This window comes from Pagrus major, chromosome 11 (assembly GCF_040436345.1).
Source record: "Pagrus major chromosome 11, Pma_NU_1.0".
Lineage (NCBI taxonomy): Eukaryota > Metazoa > Chordata > Actinopteri > Spariformes > Sparidae > Pagrus > Pagrus major.
In genome coordinates, this window is record NC_133225.1 from 8,183,991 (window position 1) to 8,198,121 (window position 14,131).

Here is a 14,131-nt window from a genome sequence, read left to right on the forward strand (position 1 = left end):
CTCTCTTTTGCATTTTTGTGGATCCTCAGCATATTTTACAAGGTTCGTACGGGTGCTTGAAATCCTTTAAAAAACACACAATTTTAATGTGGTGTTTTCAAGGTTTGAAAGCCGCTTGGATTTTGGATACAATGCATGAATCTGTTTGAAACTGTAACTGCATCACTATCGTAATATCTGTTTTATATTGTCTCAGCCATGTTATATAGGATGCCAAGTCTAAAACTTGACAATGCTTGAAAAGTGCTTGAAATTGGCGATGGAAAAGGTGAAGGAATCCTGATTTTTCAAACAAGACAACAAAAGATATCAGTACTTTCTATACAACAATAACAACAAAAGATTAAAGTAACCACTAAGTATGGCTAAAAGATTGATCAAAATATTAAAGAAATCATAATATTGGCAAGTACAATATCCAGGAGCTGCAATCATGTTGATAAAGGTAAAATGTGTCACGATATACCATCATAAATGAAGCACTGTGGGACTAAAGAGATGCCCCAGCCCCCAAAATCAGTCTCCAGATGTAAGGGAACATACTTGTTTGGTACAGAGTCCAACAAAAATCACATAATTTTTCAGTGAAGATTAAATGGACAAATTACCATCCCGACTCATCTCATCTGTCAAAATAATCACAATCAAAACAAACATTGTTCAGTCTTTCAACAAAGCAAGTTAGAGCTGTAATCATTCTGCAGGTCATTTGATTTTTGTCCAAATTGTGTGTGCTGAACATCTGAGCAGAAAACTTTGATTTTATGTGCCCTGGCTCAAACTAAGCCTTAACAGTTTTTTTTAAACAGCTTTCTTGGCAGAATATCGACACTTGAAAAACATCAAAGGTGCATCGATGTGAACCATTTCATCAAAAAGCCACATCCAAATCTGTTAGGGTCAATTATTTTATTGTTGTGTATTTGCATAAATGACAACACTGGGAGGCTGAGACTTAATACAAATGAAAAAGATGTTAAGTCTCATCTATGCTGGGACATTCAACCTGGATTTCAGTAATGAAATGCATGTTGAGCAGAATTAGCTGCTTCAGTATACTCATAGTGCACCCTCACCTGAAAAGTGTCCGTCCACTTTACAGCTGGTAAGAGGACGGAGACACATTATGTATTCTGCACACACATTGCTGTTGCGTTACGTACCTGGAGTCACCCGATGGTTAATGGGGGACACGGTGTGTCTCCGGGAAGGGGAGGAGACAGATGAAAGCCTGAGTCACTGACTGGTGCAAACTGTCCCGTCCCACTCCAGCCTCAGTGCCCTGAAGACGTGTGACGTCAGTGCATTTATTGTCTCTGGATACTTGGCTTCCTCTGCGTGTGGCGTCACAGCCTGATGTACAGGAGTGTCACTCCGAGATTTATACTGGCTGGGCTGCAGAGACACAGACACAGTGGACAAATCAAAGTTTCTCCACACAGTAAAGTGATCGTCCCCGGCTCTCCTGACTATGATGATCTATTGTGTGGAGCACACAGTCACAGCAGCAGAACACAACATTTTACAATAACACTGTTGGACTCATTTTGGACAGATTAAAAACATATCACCAAAATAAATACATCAGAACCAGAGATATCACCTTCCATGCATTCTTCTTCCATTTTAAAAACAGGCACCTACATTACCCACAATGCATCTGAGCCACTGAGTGGTCACTGAAGGCAATTTATGAGATTACATGCAGCTTCCTCTGGAGCCACAAAAGGCTTTATACTAGTTTATCACATATGCAGCAGTACTCCCCAACACCTGTAAACACAGTGTAATAACAATATGGTAAAATTGTTGGAGTCCCTTTAAAACAGTAAATCAAACACTAAAATAAAAGAGGGATCAGTTCTGCATTTAATGGTTGACTACAAGGGTGTGAAGTAACTACAGTAGAAATTATTGTTATGCCTACTGTATGAAACTTGATACATTTCCTCCACAGCTGTTCTGAGGGGATTATTGTATTTTTTATCATTTATTATTCTTAACATCTGAAAATATTAAACATATTGGTCAGACTCATCAGGACCAGCTTCAGTTACAATATACCCTAAGATCATTAATGATCTACAGTACGATTCTTAGAGACACCAGGCTTCAGCCTACATCTTCTTTTACTTCACATTATTTTCAGCTAAATCAGCACCTTCTCTGATTCCAGCAGCTGTAGTGATTCATTAGAAGTGTGTTTGTGATTTTTAATAACACATATTAATGACCATCTGTTAAAGTAAACATAAGACCTGCGCAGTATAAAGTTTGCGCTCAGGGCTTCTGCGTAATGCGCACACTTGGTGAAGGAAACGGTAGCTCCAACAAAAGAAACGGACGGGCAGATTTTCACAGTTTGCTGCACTAGTATAAAGATCAGCACAATGTTCATTCATGTGGGCTGTGCTTACTCAACCTCGACAAACAGCTGTCTTCACTACAGCCTCACGTGTCTAGATAACGGCTTTTATAATTCTACAGAAAATCAAAGACAGAACAGCCCGTTTTGGACTGGGTGTCATTTTCCAAATGGAAAACGGTCAATATGTAATAATTAGATTGATATTTTGAAGACCTTTCTCCTTATTCGGATCGGAGCGCAGTATAAAAGAGCAGCCTGGGCGTTATTGATTGGCTCATCCACCCTCAGTGAAGCTGAAGTCCGTGTGCAGACTCCCTCCGGCTATGTGCGTCTATCTGGGAGCCAATCCGTGGCACCAGTCAGACTCGGTGAGTCGCTTTAAGACTATCAGTGCCATGGCACCATCACATCCTCCGACCACTGGATCCTCTGCACTTTAGTGACAGTGCGCCGCTAGGGGAATCATTTTACGCACGAGCACCGACTGTGGCGAGCCTCTCCTCTCCTGTTGCGCCATGGAGAACTCCAGCCTGTTGGGTGGCGAAGCACAAAACGCTGGCTTGATAGACTTTGTAATGTCGGACACTTTGAAACAAGTTGTGGATTCCCCGGAGGACAGTGTCATTGCTGGATTCAGTAGTGCCATCTTCCTTGAAGGCAGCAGATTCAGGACTGTCGGTGTTGCTGAGTTTATGGCCGCTCCGCCGACGGAATCCCCTCACCTGATGCCCGCCTTCTGGGATTCCCCGCTCAGTCACGGAATCAATGTGTTTGTGGGACTTGTTCTGTGCTTCACCATGCTGGGGCTGGGCTGCACGGTGGATGTCAGTCAGCTCGGAGAACATATCCGCCGACCCATCGGGGTGCTGCTGGCACTGGTGTGTCAGTTTGTTATCATGCCCTTGGTGGCCTTTCTGTTGGCTTTAGCCTTCTCTCTGGATGATGTGGCAGCGATGGCTGTCCTCCTCTGTGGCTGCTGCCCGGGAGGAAACTTATCAAACATCATGTCTCTGCTGGTGCACGGGGAGATGAATCTGAGGTACATGTACTCACATTTAGTCAGTAATAAAGGGAAGCTGTAAAAATGTTTCAAAAGGTTAAAACTATGTTTTGCGCGTATTAGTCAGCAAATTACGCACAGAGATAACGGGGCTTTGGTAAACTTTACGCATGAATTTATAGTTCTAAATCCATCCTCAAAGTCAGTAAGATATTTTGCCAAACACCGTCAGCTGTGATACAACCCTCTCCTCTCCTCTCCACAGCATCGTCATGACCATATCCTCCACTCTGCTGGCGCTCGTGCTGATGCCGCTGTGTCTGTGGATCTACAGCCGCGCCTGGATCAACACACCTGTGGTCAACCTCATGCCCTTCGGGGCCATCATCCTGACCCTGTGCAGCACCCTCATCCCCATCGGTTTAGGAGTGATGCTGAGGTACCGCTACACGCGCGTGGCCGACATTGTTTTAAAGGTAATTTGAGAGCAAAGTTACTAAATAAGTTGAATCATTTAAATAATTAAATGTTTGGGTCATTTAGACCGAGAGTACTTTCGATGAAAGTGCCCCTTTGCGCAAAAAGCGCACTGCGTAATTTCCCTTGCCTTTCATCGCTGCTGACCGCAGGAACAGTGACATCAGCGGCAGTGTGTCAGGAGGAGCCCCTCCCTCCCAATCTGATAAAAGCCTTACGTGACGGAGGGCCACATCAGTTACAATAGCCTGTAACGTTAGGCAGCAGAGATGCCATGATGGGGACTGTAGTCATGTTTTTATAGTCAAGACAACTTTAATTAATGACTTAAAATCCCTTGTTTTACTCAGAATGTGCAATCTTGACAACATGACACTCTTCACCTTTATAGACCTTTAGTTCTTTAACAGGACAAAAGTAGGAGATGCCTCAGGAAAAGCAAGAAAGATTCCTAATCCCTCCCCCAGGTGCCCTCTATTAGAAAATCTGGCATATGTACAGAAAACATCCCTCATCCTGACATATTGTGTCTTCCAGGCCTCTCTGTGGTCTCTGCTGGTCACCCTCGTCATGCTGTTCATCCTCACCGGAGCAATGCTGGGGCCGGAGCTCCTGTCCACCATCCCGCCCTCTGTCTACGTGGTGGCCATCCTCATGCCTCTGTGCGGCTATGCTGCAGGCTACGGCCTGGCCGTGCTCTTTGACCTGCCTCCCAGCAGCCGCAGGTCTGTCTCCTTGGAGACAGGATGCCAGAACGTGCAGCTGTGCACCGCCATCCTGAAGCTGGCCTTCCCCCCTCAGCTGATGGGAGGGATGTACATGTTCCCTCTGCTGTACGCCCTGTTCCAAGCAGCCGAGGCTGGCATTTTCATCCTGGCCTACAAGATGTACAGGAAGAAAGTCCTGCACAAACCTGACCCCATGGCGGATGGTGAGGACATAACATATCAGCGGTTTCACGATGATGAGGACTTTGACACGTCCTATGGTGCCGTGACAGTGAGTGACCCAAACACCATCATGTTGGACCCCTGTCCCCCTGATCCAACTCCTGTTTAGTATGTAAAGGGAGCAGAATAAGACCTGCAGGTGGATTCATCACTCATAAAGAAAAACCTGGAGATCAGGGAGGACTATGCAGGGAAATCAGAATGTTTATCACTGACCTGACTGCTGAAAAAAAAAAGAAAAAGAAAGGTGCTTTATGTCATAAGCTTCTTCATTCACTTCATGTCTATATGGGATGAAACACCTCATCATGTTTTAATTCATTGCTGTGTTACCTGTAAAGCACTTTTCATCAGCTTAACCTCGATCTGTGAACGTGACATTAATCAGTACATCACACAGCTTCAGTTTGACAAATGAACAGCGCTTTAAACCTGTGTGTGTATGTGTGTGCGTGTGCGTGTGTGTGTGTAAGAGAGACATGTGACCAACAGTTATTCATTGCAGTGCCAATTCAGTGTCTGAACAAAATGTACAATATGTGTATATTATAAACAAGTGTATCAAGAGAATAAAATGTGTATAGAAACCAAACTAAAGCTTGAACCTCTTCGTCACGTGCCTGCTGTGTCTGAGAAGAGACCAGGAAGCCACACCTGGTTATAATCAGGCCTAATGGAGAGCTGGTGGTTTCCAATCTGTTTAAATAGCTACACCTACTCACCTGGGTTGGTTGAACACAATGGCGACGTATGGTGACGAGCCAGTCGACAGCTATTTCTATTCATCTTACGGCCCCTACGCGGGCAGATACCCCCGGTCTAAAGACTCGGGCTGGAAATATAAAAGTTACCTCTCCCACTATGGCGACACAGCGGAGGCCTTCAACAACCACCAGCGCGCCCAGCTCAAGTCCATCTTGTCTCAAATCAATCCAAAGCTCACCCCGAGGCTCCGGAAGGCCAACACTAAAGACGTGGCGGTGCAGGTGAACCCGAAGAGAGACGCCTCGGCGCAGTGCTCCCTCGGCCCGCGGAGCCTCCAGGCCCTGAAGGGGGACTTCTGGCGCAAAGGGAGGCAGGAGCCCGCGACGCCCGGCAGCCCCAAAGCGGCCGGCGGTGTGCGGTACCCCCGCACCCTCGCCGTGTACTCACCCATCGCCTACAGAAGCGTCACCTCCTTCCTGGTCGACGAGAACAACAATGAGGAAGCCTCCTGTGGTGAGGAGGCGCAGGCCGGAGAGCCGCCCGGAGAGCCGCCCGGGACGAAGAGCGACGAAAACCGGGCTGGTGAGGAGGGAAAGACCGCGAAGGTCCCAGACAAACGCAAAAAAACAAAGTTCAAGCAGCAGGTGACGAGTGAAAACAACGAACCGGAGACCGAGGGGTTAAAGGGCAGGGCGCGCGTGCGTTTCCAGGTGAGATATCCATCACGCGCTCAAAGGGGTCCCTCCCTAACTCCAAGATGGAGGAGAGTTGGTCAAAGGTTGGCTTATCTGACCATTTGCTGCTAAATTACACACAACATAGTTGTTTAATTGTTAAGATGATAATTTTGTGATAAATTACGTTTGTTTTTTGGTATTAAAAATTGTTTTCTTCCAAAGTAAGTTGTAAACCAGTGGCAATGTTAGCCTCTAGGCTAATTATGCTAACTGTCATAATGTTTAGTGGCCAATGGCAACATGGCTTCTTATCCACATTTTCACAAGCTGAAATTTTTTTTTTTTGTAATTTAAAACGAATAAAAATGACTTTTTTGGAAATGTAGACAGTTTGCTGCCAGTTTGCCTAGCTAAGCTAACACAAGCTAAGCTAACACAAGCTAAGCTCACAGTTGTGTGTGTTAATACATAGGTCGGGTTAGTCATCACAAACCACATTTGAGTTTGATATGAGTCATCAAAGAAATTAATACAGGAAGAAAAAAGGGGTTTTTTTGCATGTAAAGAGACAAATTAATAATCAGCACAATACTTGAACTTGTATTTGTCATTTCACCGTCATTTCTTGTTAAGTGATAGGAAAGGGAGCGCTACTCGAAATTAAGTCACAAGATAAAACAAACTACTGAAAAGTCCCCCAGAAAGATGAGGGGTTATTTTCAACTGTCAAACTGTACTTCCTGTTTCGAAACAATCATTTCCTCATCAGTATTAAGTAAATAATAAGCTTAAATCATCCTAAAGTGGAGTTTATACGATGATCCTACAATAACATGTTTTCTTTAACTTGGAAATCACTTCTCATGATGATCATTGTTCCTGAGGCTGCGCCACAGTGAAAACAAAAAAGCTCCTGGACTCAGGAGTTATGGAGAATTTACTGGGATTTGAGCAGACACATGATTTGGATATAAAACCTGGCATAAAATGAACTCTTTAAATCTTATTTAGATAATGTCTTTAAAACCATGTCTCGCTAATTCACCACCAACTCCAGTAATTTGTCACCTCTTTTTGATATACTACATTCCAGTCAAGATGCTTTGGGGAAATTCACCCCAGGTTTCAACTAACTTGATGATCAGCCAAATATTTCAACATCTGGCTAAAGTCTGCAAACCTGATGTGAGGACCACAAAGAAACCTAATAGGATCCAGTTAATATTGAGGCATAATGTTGAACAGACTTACTGACTTCCCTTTATTCCACCAGTTTCTGGAGCAGAAGTACGGATATTATCACTGCAGAGAATGCAATCTGCGATGGGAGAGCGCCTACGTTTGGTGCGTTCAGGGCACCAACAAGGTGAGATCTTTATTTTTGTGTGTGTAAGGCAACCCCAAGAACTGCAATAAATCAGGGGTCAATAAATATGAAGCGTTAACTGCTACTTTATCCGAAACCTGGACGATTACAACGGTAAATTTTATGGGGTCCTGCTGTAAAATAGTATTTCATTGGTGGCCAGAATTTGAATGCCCCTTTACATAATGTTTTAGACCTGCCCTAATTGAAATATGCTGTGTTGCAGGTTTACTTCAAACAGTACTGTAGGAAATGCCAAAAGGAGTTCAACCCATACCGTGTTGAAGACATCACATGTCACGTAAGCCCTTTTTTTAAACTTACTTTTGTAAAATAACAAACCCTCATGTGTCATGACTAAACCTAAGCCCCTCTTCTTCCTAGACGTGCAACAAAGCACGTTGTTCCTGCGCAGTAACACAACGCCACGTTGACCCCAAGCGGCCCCACAGACAGGACTTGTGCGGCAGATGCAAAGGCAAGCGGCTGTCCTGCGAGAGCACGTTCAGCTTCAAATACATCGTCTAGGAGACCTCTCCACTGAACTCTGCCCTGTAACACATCGGTACATGTCCTGTGGGGACATCTTCAACCCTACGCCACTGTATTTGCAGATGCAATACATATTTGTTTCAAATCTTAGTTTCATGCCTGTTTTGCGTTGATGAAATTAATGGTAAGCATCACACACTTGACAATGTAATAAATGGTTACCTTGCACTGCGTACTGAACATTTTTTTTCACTCAAACCAACGTCTACGGAGGTCTTGTTAGCAGTGGAAATGGAGAAAAGGCAGCTGATATATTGCGTCAATGCTTCAACTTGAAGTCTTAACGAACGTGTAAGATGTAGCCCCACTAAACTCAGTAACGTCTCCTTTAGTTGAGGATTAATAGTAGATGTAAAAAGTCGGTGAGGTTGGAACTAGCTTCATCTGGAGGAGTGAGGCTGAAGTGAGAACTGCTTATAAATATTAGACTGTGACGAATGTATAAGAAAGAGGGTCAAGATGCAACGTTATAATGCATTTCCCCAATTGTCTGCATACAACAGTATGTACTCTAAGGGCAGCTGCTGTACATACCAAAAGTAAAAGATGTATGCTATTTGCAGTGGTGGAAAGAGTACTGGAAATTTGTACTGAAAGTTAGTTACATTACTGAAATATTACTCAATTACAAGTAAAACTACTGGTATTAAAATAAGTAAAAGTACAAAGTATTCCTCTCAGACACTGTTCACTGTACAGTATTAGTTGCAGATGAAAGTTCAGATATTGATTCAAATTGTACTCAGCATTTGAAAAGTAACTAGATTACATGGTGAGAGTACAAGTAAAATTAGACTCCCAAGTATCCCCAAAAATGACTTAATTACAGTAATTTCAGTAGATGTATTTAGTTGCTTACACTGCTGGCAATTTGGGTCGCAGCCTACCTTTTCTAGAACTGCTAGTTTTACTCCAAATATGTCCAAACTTGAATAATAAAGAACCTAAATAATCAAGTTATTAAAATTAGGGATAGACGAATAATCAGCCCGATATTCAACATTTTTCTGATTGTTTTTTTTCTTTTGTGTCCAATTGCTGATAAAATACTTTAATTTAAAAATTCAATACTTTGGCTCTGATGCAGCATTATTCTGTCTGTCGTCACCTCTCTGTGGTCCCACTCAATGTCCCACCCACGACACTGATTGGTTGCCATCACATGTACTGAACGATCTGAGCCTGCAAAGTAAATGGCACTTAAGTTTAATGAGTAAATGTAAAAGGGGCTGAAACAAAGTAGCAGAAAATGGAAATACTCAAGTGCAGTACTCTGCCCTGAAAAAAAAAAAACATCAGTGGACCCGGGATGAAAATCATGGAAACATGATTGAAACACAAGACAAAAGCTCATATTGAATGATTAGGTTTTTATTTATCCAGAGAGAAGGCTGGTATGTGAGTGAACAAGAAAAAAAAAATGTATAATGCACCTCTACATTAAAACATCTTCCAGGTAAATAATATATTCATTAAATAATTAAGAACAGCATTCAAATGTACCAGACAAGCAGGAAAAAAAAAAGCTCTCTGAGGAATGAGTACAGTGACTGTTACAATGTGCCATGACAAGATTTCCAGAAAGCATTCAGATAAACGGTTTATGTCCTGCAGTCACAGCAGCAAGTAGGGCCATTCTGAAAGCACAGCGCAGCTTCAATGACGGCCATTTCCCCTCTGAAAACAGCAGCCAAATGTAGCCGAGGATGACGCTGCTTTGCGACGTGATCAACCTACGTGGACGAACACAAACCTTTGGTCTCCCCTTCATGAGGCTTCAAGCGGCGCCTATGCTGGGGTGACGTGCTAACGAAAAGATCACAGTGGAGAGAAGGAATGCATATGGCTTGGCTGGATCGGCGTGGTCCAACAGGAGGTGGAGGCTGCATCAGATCTCCCATGCCCACACCATCAGAAAGGCAGACAGGTGGGCTTGTCCCCAAATGAGCCCCGACCCCCTTTGCAAGACCACGGCCAACCACCAAGGCAGCCTTTGGGAAGTTTGGGAAGTTTGTGTGATTGGATGACGAAGGTGGAGCGGATCATTAATGACTCAGGTCTGGTCTTGGCTTTCTCTCATCACATTAGCTTTATACATACATCCTATTCGGATGAACAGTGCATTACACAAAAGTACAAGGGAAAAATACTGGTTTTACACTATACATTTTCTAAAATATATACAGAGTAAAATAAGTTATGTTTCCATAATGAGTTGTAGCCAGTCTGCACCTGTGTGCAATTATATGCATTTTGTGTGTGAGCGTATACCAGAATATCCAATATATATCACACAGTCGAGAGTCTCTAAAGGCAGCTACTTATTTGGTTAAAGAGTGAGTTTTGCGTGAAGACCTGTTGAAGGGGACTCTCCTCTCAAAGCAGATCAATAAACAGATATATTTCTCTTTTTACACTCCCTGAAGGCAAACGTCTCCCACAGGGTTACATTACATGTTAAATATCCTAACATTTACAACCTAGGATGTTAGCTCTAATAAAAAATACATTTCTCAAAAAAATATTCTTGCAGTGCTTTTTCTCTTTCAAGCATGCTTTTGAAAACTTTTTTTAAACAAGATTTTTCTGTGTTTTGCTTATGAATCTTGATGGTGTATTTCCTCACACACACGACACCTCCCTCTGGACTGTCTTAACATGCTTCAATAACACCATCTTCCAGCCCAGGGCTCAATGAGACCACCGGTCAGGTCAGATCCAGCAAAGAGAAAACAAAAAAAAAAAAGGAAAAAAAAAAGAAAAAAGTTATCATCCCACTGCGTCCTCTCTTATTCTCTCGCAGGCACACCACCACATGACTTATTGCAACTGAATTTTGCAAGTTGGCTTAGTCTGGGAAAAGATGTTAGCTTTAAGCATTCATACATGTAATAATATATATTAAGAGTCACAGTTATTCCCACACATCCTTTAGCCCTTTATAGGTGGAGTCTCTCTCGTCCTCCTCTGAAGCCCCTCACTGTCTACCCTCTCTCTACAGCTGAGGTGAGGTCTGTGTAGAGCATGGGGGGGTGGGGGGGTATTTTTTGTCCAGTCTAGTCCAGGCTTACAGCCTGCAGTACCATGGGTTCACAGTCCAGTGCTGACCATGGTGGTGAGGGGCTGACAGGCCTGCGCCTGACTCAGAGCCTCACGGATCTGCAGGTTGAGCTCCATGAGGCGGGTGCTCGCCTGAGACAGGTCCCTGCTGGGACCCACTACCGCCAAGCAGCCCGTCTGGCCCAACGTCTGGTGACGAAAGTAGATGTGCAGAAGGGTCTGGACTGCGTTGTCTGTCTCGTTGCCAAAGATATCGTTGGGCCACAAAGACCTGTAGATAAAGGACAGGGGTATGATTAGACCGCTTGTTTCAAACAAACATCTGGAATCTCCTCCTTCATACCCAGCTGAAGCTGGAAGTTATCTAACAGACCTAACTGTGTGTCCCTTCCTGTTATTCCTGGTTATTCTGTGGTCCAGATTAATGCACAAAGGTGATGGAGCCTTTACAGTCTGGGCTCCGAGACTTTGGAAAGACCTCTGTGAGGAGATCATGACGGCAAACTCAGTCTCTTCTTTTAAATCACATCTGAAAACCCACTTTTTAAAAATTGCATTTCATTGATTTATTGTTTTATAACATTCTGTTTTACGCTCTGTGTTTAGTTTTTGTGTCTTTTAACCTATTTTATTCCTGTTTTAACCTGTTATTTATTCTGTTATTAAGCTCTTTGTAACTGTTTTGTTAGATGCTATATAAATAAAGTTTATTATTATTATCATAAAGAACACATTTCAACCTTTTTCTTTTTGTTTTCATTGTGTTTGAAGCATTTTTGTTCTGTTCATGCACACTGGGTGCTTTGTTTTATACCTGTCTTGTCTGGTATTTAACCAGCAGTTTATCAATAAACTGCATCAGACTTTATTGTAGTAGTAGTATTGTGACTGAAATGGACAGAAGGTCAAACTAAGTACCATTTTTGTCTTTATTTTGCCAATGTTATTAGTTACATTAGCTACAGTGGGTAATCGACAGCAGCTGATAATGAACGAGCCTGGTGACATACTGTTGCAAATAAAGAAGTTTCTGGCAGCATGACTTAGCAAATTGTCTGAGTTTTTTTAGTCAGCTTATTCAATCGATTATTAGCGCTTAAAGTCACTGTTTTGTGTCCGTGCTGTTCAAATATAACGTCCATCTTACCTAAAGACTTTGACCTGTGTGATGGCAGAGCTGAAGTCTCTGGCTCTCAGAGTTTCAATCAGAGATTGGATAGCCGTCTCGGTGTTGGTCTGTGCAGTGTCTGACATACACACATCCTCTGGACCATCATTTCCTGTTTCTGCCTCCTTCAAACAGCTCTCTAAGATAGTGAGTTCTTCAGACATGTTGGTCACCTTGGAAACAGAGACATAAGAACGATTAATATCACAGCACAACTGCACATCACAGCACACGGGGAGGTCAGCAGAATAAACCTCCCAGCTAATTATTGAGTGGCATAGCGTGCTCCGTCGCTCTATACAGTATGAGAAATTATTTAATTTCATTACTTTAATCTAATTAAAGCTCCACCAAGATGCAGCACAGAGAGGGATCGACTGCAGACCACATTAAGGCAAAGACTGCTTTAACCCTTCTGTCGTTGGAAGAACCAATGTATGTATTTCACAAAATAATTTACTGCTACTTTTTGTACAGTATCATTTTAATGTAAAAAAAAACAAAGTATGACAAACAACTATGGAAAAGAGACAGAGAGACAACAATCTATGGGAACAGGGCGCTTGTAGAATGATAAAATGTAATGCAATTTGTTTGTTCCCGACTCTCTGACAATAGAGATGGAACAGATGTAAGCTGCCACTGTGTCACAGTGCCTTTCTGAGGCAAACAAACTCACTAAATGTAAAATGCATCTCAGACATGATTTATGATTTTTATTAGGGGTGTCAAGATTCACCAAACCCAGGATTCGATTTGACTTTCAATTTAAAGGTCACGTTTAAATTTAAACATTTTTTTTCCAGCACTGCCACTGTTAGACTCCGTATATTTAAATTGTTTTCTAAAAAGACAGGTGTATTTTACAACAACAGCTTGACTTTATCTTGGTGGCTTTTTGCAGGTTAGAGTTAAAAGGTTCAAATAATATTTACTAAAAATGAAGCGTCCAGAGTTCAACAAAAGATACCACCCCTCAGTGATTCAACAATAAACAACAAAAGATAGAAATCTGGTTTGTTTCAATGTTCAGTTGCTCAAATCTGTCCAAAGTAAACCCTCTGCTCAAACAAATTAATAACGGGTCTCTGAACAAGAAAATAAACCCAACTTCTCCAAATCTGTTTCCTTCAGATGTGTGAAAGTTGGCGGTGGTAGAAGGAAAAAAAACACTGGGAGAATCTCAGATCCTGCTTTTGATACTGCTGATTGAAATTGAAAGCTCATCTTGATCGATTTTTGATTTAGGATCAAAATCATGACACCTCTAATCTGAATGCATATCAGAAACCTAAAGTCAGCAATGAATCCAGCGTGGTGTTCATCTCACCTCTGCCTCTCTCTTGATGGTGTCCACCCTGCTGATGAGCTTACAGTAGGCCTGGAAGAGCAGCAGCAGCTGAAAGTGCAACTTATAGAGCCTGCGACATAACTCCAGCTCCTACAGAGACAGAAACATACAGAGAGTCATGCACCAGGTTAACACTACATCCTGCACTGAAATGACTCTGATGATCATATGATTAGACGGATGGGTATCCTGGGTTAGAGACGAGACGTGGTAAATGAAAGGGTTAACATGGCCGAGAGCAAAGAGTCATCCGGTGTGGGCCAGAGGTGAGTCTACCACTAGTAGAATTAGTCATGAGGTCTCAATTAGAAAACTATCCATCACCACCTCCTGTGATGCTCCCTACGGGCCACTGGGACCAGTACCACTGACTGGTTGAACGACCCAAAGAAGTGCGTGATTACTGAAAGTTAAGACCCTAATCCAGGAAGACATGGACGGAGAATAAAATGGTAAT

General features: G+C 42.7%; 3 protein-coding genes across 6 annotated transcripts in view; 2 read left to right on the forward strand and 1 right to left on the reverse strand.

Moving 5' to 3' along the window:
* The first annotated feature begins 2,883 nt into the window (after positions 1-2,883).
* slc10a4 (solute carrier family 10 member 4) lies at positions 2,884-4,904 on the forward strand. The gene is made up of 3 exons (XM_073477291.1): positions 2,884-3,407; positions 3,634-3,844; positions 4,383-4,904. Exons 1-3 carry the CDS (start codon positions 2,884-2,886, stop codon positions 4,902-4,904), a joined length of 1,257 nt encoding a protein of 418 aa, XP_073333392.1.
* A 595-nt stretch (positions 4,905-5,499) lies between these two features.
* zar1 (zygote arrest 1) lies at positions 5,500-8,263 on the forward strand. The gene is made up of 4 exons (XM_073476911.1): positions 5,500-6,210; positions 7,451-7,543; positions 7,770-7,844; positions 7,928-8,263. Exons 1-4 carry the CDS (start codon positions 5,536-5,538, stop codon positions 8,069-8,071), a joined length of 987 nt encoding a protein of 328 aa, XP_073333012.1. The 5' UTR covers positions 5,500-5,535; the 3' UTR covers positions 8,072-8,263.
* Positions 8,264-9,450: 1,187 nt separating this feature from the next.
* fryl (furry homolog, like) overlaps positions 9,451-14,131 on the reverse strand; it is a 61,002-nt gene continuing 56,321 nt past the window's right edge. For 3 of the 4 annotated variants that reach the window (XM_073476619.1, XM_073476618.1, XM_073476620.1), the window contains 3 exons: positions 13,654-13,764; positions 12,303-12,496; positions 9,451-11,426 (listed from right to left, as the gene is read on the reverse strand). In XM_073476619.1, the coding sequence (XP_073332720.1) occupies positions 11,186-11,426; positions 12,303-12,496; positions 13,654-13,764 (546 nt within the window). In that variant the 3' untranslated portion in view covers positions 9,451-11,185. The remainder of the gene's footprint in view (positions 11,427-12,302; positions 12,497-13,653; positions 13,765-14,131) is intronic. The other variant, XM_073476621.1, reaches the window with a different exon arrangement.